Genomic DNA, 6,000 nt, shown 5'->3' on the forward strand with positions numbered 1-6,000 from the left:
AGTACTCAGATTATGTTACTAAATTTGGGTAATAGTCTAATAAAGAGCATGAGCTGGCGCACACCCAGAAAAAAATATTTAGTGTCGAGGTGCTGACTAACGGTGAATAAACTGTAAGCTATAAAAACAAAGAGAGACGCACACTCCATATGTATAACCTCCCATTCATTTATTGGGTAGAAAAACACCAACGTTTCGGCATCATGTGCCTTCTTTGGGTAAACCAAAAGGTAAATTGAGGACAATTTTGGACTAGCAACTGTAATGGATTGCATTAAGAAAGTAACCTACCCAACCCTGTTTACAGATGTAGGATCTTAATTTGATTACTCTTTTGTTGCTGAGAATTTTCCTGCACGGCAGGAAATGCAAAATTGTAATGTATTCAGGGTTTAAAAAGGCTTCTAATRTTTGTAATTTCCACTTTAAAATGTCAGACTTGATTTGCCCTGATGAAAAATGTATCAAACCCTACAAAAAAAAATCCATTATATATAATCCACATAAGAATTCACATTTCCTGTTGCTGCCGGATTATTTTCATGCTGTAGCAAACTGGCTCAAATTAAGATCCTACATCTGTACCATGCACTTAGCATGTACTTACACATTGTGCCGTCAATGTGCCTCACAACTTTCCCCTGACCTACTGTAAAAAATTAATGAACAAGAAAAAAAGGAAGAATCTTACTGAAAGTATTATTTTCTATCCTCATATTTTATGTTATCCTCAAACAAGAATGAGTACTATACAATAATTAAGCATTTCAGAGAATGTATTTAGCTTGCCTGATTAGTCAGCCAGTTTCCAAGGTATCAACTTCCTTATGGTTATATGAAAGTAGTCTATACTCTTTCGAAGAATTCGGCAAGTTCACAATCGGAAAGAGGATCTTTTGACAATCTCTCCACCCAACACAAGTAGAGCGTTACCATGATGTGTTGTCTCAAACCATATGTGTTTGCTTTTCTCCCATATAGGTTGGGCTCCTGTTGAGGGTGGTCAGAGATAGATTCACACCACTAGGTGTAGTACCGAGAAGAGTGGCCAAGTTCCAATACACGGACTGGTGTATCTAGGTAGGGTGGTCCAGCCCAGGCTCCAGGCTATGTCTCCCTGGCTGTGGGAGAGCTATTCCATGCTGAGTTGAAAGGGACCTGCTTGGCTGGGGAATACGGGAACAGACATGGGGCTGGGACAGTCCAACAAGGCTCCTGTCACCGATGACACAGAGGAGAGTGAGTAATGACCAATGACTGTATATGAATGGACAAAGCCATCGATCACGTGACACCATTCATTCCTATGTGAAGACTCAATATCACATTGAAGCCAAATGAAGTCGGTTAAGATGGGGTCTCATGAGACATAACACGCTCATTTTGAGCTATTCCGGGATGTGACTTTGAAGGCTACCTCAGTGCTGCTCCTACTCATTGAGTAACTAAATTATCCTTATAACTTCTTCTATGTGCGATTTTAAAATAATCTGTTCAAGAAGGACATACACTGAGTGTACAAACATTCCATGACATGGATTGGCCAGGTGAATCCAGGTCAAAGCAATGATCCCTTATTGATGTCACTCAATCCAAAATTAAATCTAGAATCGGCTTCCTATATCGCAACAAAGCATCCTTCACTCATGCTACCAAACATACCCTCGTAAAACTGATCCTACCGATCCTCGACTTTATAGATGACATCATCTATAAAATAGCCTCCAAACACTCTACTCAACAAATTGGATGCAGTCTATCACAGTGCCATCCGTTTTGTCAAAGCCCCATACACTACCTACCACTGCGACTGGTACGCTCTCGTTGGTTGGCCCTTGCTTCATACTTGTTGCCAAACCCACTGGCTACAGGTTATCTACAAGTCTCTGCTAGGTAAAGCCCCGCCTTATCTCAGCTCACTGGTCACCATAGCAGCACCCATATCTCCCTCACTAGCTTTAAGCACCAGCTGTCAGAGCAGCTCACAGATCACTGCACCTGTACATAGCCCATCTGTAAACAGCCCATCTATCTACCTCATCCCCATACTGTATTTATTTATTTATCTTGCTCCTTTGCACCCCAGTATCTCTACTTGCACATTCATCTTCTGCACATCTACCATTCCAGTGTTTAATTGCTATATTGTAATTACTTTGCCACCATGGCCTATTTATTGCCTTAACTCCCTTATCTTACCTCATTTGCACTCACTGTATATAGACTTTTGTTTTATTTTTTTCAGCTGTATTATTGACTGTATGTTTTGTTTATTCCACGTGTAACTCTGTGTTGTTGTATGTGTAGAATTGCTATGCTTTATCTTGGCCAGGTCGCAGTTGYAAATGAGAACTTGTTCTCAACAAGCCTACCTGGTTAAATAAAGGTGAAATAAAATAAAAATAAAACGTGTTAAATCCACTTYAATCAGTGTAGATGAAGGGGAGGAGACAGGTTAAAGAAGGATTTTTAAGCCTTAAAACAGTTGAGACATGGATTGTGTATGTGTGCCATTCAAAGGGTGAATGGGCAAGACAAAATATTTAAGTGTCTTTGAGCGGGGGGTATGGTAATAGGTGCCAGACGCACCAGTTTCCCGTTTGAATCAAGAGTGGTCCACCACCCAAAAGACATCCAGCCAACTTAACACAACTGTGGGAAGCATTGGAGGCAACATGGGCCAGTATCCCTGTGGAACGCTGTCGGCACCTTGTAGAGTCCATGCCCTGACGAATTGAGGATGTTCTGAGGGCAAAAGGGGGTGCAACTTAATGTTTTGTACATTCAGTGTACACCTGGTGTATTAGAACCATGAATGTCTTCAAAACATTTTTTCATTTACATGAAGAGTCACCACGAAGACTGCAATTTTTCCATTTACTATGCAGTACCGCAGTCACCTTTGAACTTCCATGGCTTCAATGAGAGGGGTCAGTCGTTCTCCCTTGGTAATGACCCAGGCCAACCTGTTATAAAGTGGGCAATGGGGATTATTTGAAATTCATCCTGTTTGATCTGTCTTTGCCTGTATAAGCTTTTCTGGGTGTATTCCAGTAGCCTCTATACCAAAAATGAATATGACAGATTGAACAAACAGATGAAGAAGATAAATAAACAGAAATGTAAGCATCGGTAAATCCACAGTTACTAACATTATTTCTCAAAGTCTTAAACGTTAGCTATGTGTTTCTGAACAATGTAATGGTACAGGTGTAGGATCTAAATTTGATCACCCTGTTGCATTATAACTTTCCTGTAATGCAGGAAATTTAAAGCTTGTAGTGTATTTGAGTTTTAAAAAGGTTTCTGAAGTTTGTAATTTCCAATTTGAAATTTCAGACTTGATTTTCCCTTTCAAAAACATTATCAACCCCTACAAAAATGTCCATCAATTATACTACAGGTATGCAGACATTGTGTCATAGAGATCCTATAGTATAATTCCTATAATATAGTGTTCTACATGTAAATATATGCAATCCTTTGGGCTTACACACTGAGTGTACAAATATTAGGAAAACCTACCTAAAACTGAGTTGCACCTATTTTGTTTTCAGACAGCCTCAATTAGTCAGGGCATGGACTATACAAGGTGTTGAAAACGTTTCACAGGGATGTTGACCCATTTTGACTCCAATGCTTCCCACAGTTGTGTCAAGTTGGCTGGATGTCCTTTGGGTGGTGGACCATTCTTGATACACATGGGAAACTGTTGAGTGTGAAAAACCCAGCAGAGTTGCAGTTCTTGACACAAACTGGTGCACCTGGCACCTACTACCATACCCCAATCAAAGGCACTTAAATCTTTTGTCTTGCCCATTCATCCTTTGAATGGCAAACATGCATCCATGTCTCAAATATGTCAAGGCTTAAAAATTGYTATTTAAGATGTTTCCTCSCTTTCATCTACACTGATTGAAGAGGATTTAACAAGTGACATCAATAAGGCATCATTGCTTTCACCTGGATTCAMCTGTCATGGAAAGAGCAGGTGTTCTTAATGTTTTGTATACTCAGTGTATACTAGCTACTGTAAGTGGAATTCAACATATTTGAATATCCTCTAGATGAGTTTAATTCACTGTGGCTAAATCCAAATGAGTCTTCAGAGTTCGAGTACATCAGCTATTCAAGGTCTCTCACTGGGTCCCTCTTTAATTAAAGCCATTATGTTTTTCTCTATATTTGACATAATAAAGTATATGCCATCTGAGGGTGTTCTACATTTTGTGATGATGTACGGTTTCTACAGCTAACCTTCTTCACTCCCTAGATTACACTTACTGTCACAGTATAGACTAGAGATTCATCAATGGACTAACAAGTTCTGTAATGTTCATCTCTATCATATTAATGAAGGTGACAGAGCATAAGCATAGGATTCTTTATTGCACAGGATGAGGACAGGATCTTGGTAATGGCTGGAGTGGAATCAGTGGAATGGTATCAAACACATGGTTTCTATGTGTTTGATGCCATTCCCTTCGCTCTGTTCCAGCCATTATTATGAGCCGTCCTCCCCTCAGCAGCCTCCWCTGATTTATTGGTAGGTCAGCTTTGACAGACAGACAGACAGACAGACAGACAGACAGACAGACAGACAGACAGACAGACAGACAGACAGACAGACAGACAGACAGAGTATACTATTTCTAGCTCTACAATTGAATATTTTCTAGAACGTACACTTTGGACATGGTTTGCTGTGACTCGAGCCACATAGTTAGTTATCTTATGCCGTTTCCAGAGTAATGGTCATACATTTATTTCAACGTTTTCTTTCCTGTTATTTGAGCTTCTGCCATCGATCGACCTGTTAGAAAGGACAAGTTACCCATTATGAACAAAGTCATCACCTCAGAAATGAAAGTAATGTCGGACTCAGAATCGTACTTGGGAGGTCAAAATAACTGGAGTGCTCCTTGACATTGTTGTTATGTCTTTGACATTGCAGTTGTGTGTTCATTTTTCCAATGACACACATTTACTGCCTGGACACCTGGGATTGGTGTTGGCCAGAAAAATGACAGGGATAATGAGAGAGCCAGAGAGACAGAGAGACAGAGAGACAGAGAGACAGAGAGACAGAGAGACTGAGAGACTGAGAGACTGAGAGACAGATTTAGTACATCAAAAGGACTGAGTGCTTTATGAGACTATTAAGAATGGGAACGAAGTGTTCCTGTTTACAGCAAACACACATTCAGTTAGTGATCACAACAATAAAGAAGTAAATTACTGGACGTGATTATTTATTGACTCATGCTGGGGTAATCTTAAAAACATCACTCGACAGTAGAGATGTGGTAATAATGGTCGAATATAACGGCAGCTGTCTGGGACTGATGATGTTGCTGTTGATGATGTCATGTAATACCTGGGACATTGATTGGTGGATTCAATGTGACATTGATTGTTGGATTTGAAAAAGTATTACTCAGGTTGGCTATTGTCCCTGGAACAAAAATCATGTCATGTGTATTACGTATTACAGGTAGGACATTACTTTGTCCTGTTAACCATCATGCTAAAGCTGTGCCCTGTCCTCCCTCCCTCCCCACCCTAGCTGTCTGTTTGTCCTCCCTGTCTGTCTGTCTGATTGTCCTCCCTGTCTGTCTGTCTGTCTGTCTGTCTGTCTGATTGTCCTCCCTGTCTGTCTGTCCTGTCTGTTTGTCCTCCCTGTCTGTCTGTCTGTTTGTCATGTCTGTTTGTCCTCCCTGTCTGTCTGTCTGTCTGTCCCCTGGACATGCCCGTTTGGTGATCATGCTTTATTCACGCTCCGGCTGACTGGGACCCATGGGTTCTGTTTCAGTCGCCACAGCAACCACATGACTTCCTCAAACATGGCTGCTCGGCAGCGTACGTGAGGCTCCGCTATAGCCTCACGTACATCAGAGAGAGAGAGGGAGAGAGAAAGAGACAGACAGACAGACAGACAGACAGACAGACAGACAGACAGACAGACAGACAGACAGACAGACAGACAGACAGACAGACAGA

At 41.0% G+C, this 6,000-nt stretch overlaps 1 protein-coding gene across 1 annotated transcript in view; it reads left to right on the forward strand.

Moving 5' to 3' along the window:
* LOC111950473 (protein kinase 2-like) overlaps window positions 1–6,000 on the forward strand; it is a 38,108-nt gene that overhangs the window by 2,698 nt on the left and 29,410 nt on the right. The window contains exon 2 of the mRNA XM_070434290.1: window positions 982–1,239. Within this exon, the coding sequence (XP_070290391.1) occupies window positions 1,188–1,239 (52 nt within the window). The 5' untranslated portion in view covers window positions 982–1,187. The remainder of the gene's footprint in view (window positions 1–981; window positions 1,240–6,000) is intronic.

Source organism: Salvelinus sp. IW2-2015, linkage group LG23 (genome assembly GCF_002910315.2).
Source record: "Salvelinus sp. IW2-2015 linkage group LG23, ASM291031v2, whole genome shotgun sequence".
NCBI classification, from domain to species: Eukaryota; Metazoa; Chordata; class Actinopteri; order Salmoniformes; family Salmonidae; genus Salvelinus; species Salvelinus sp. IW2-2015.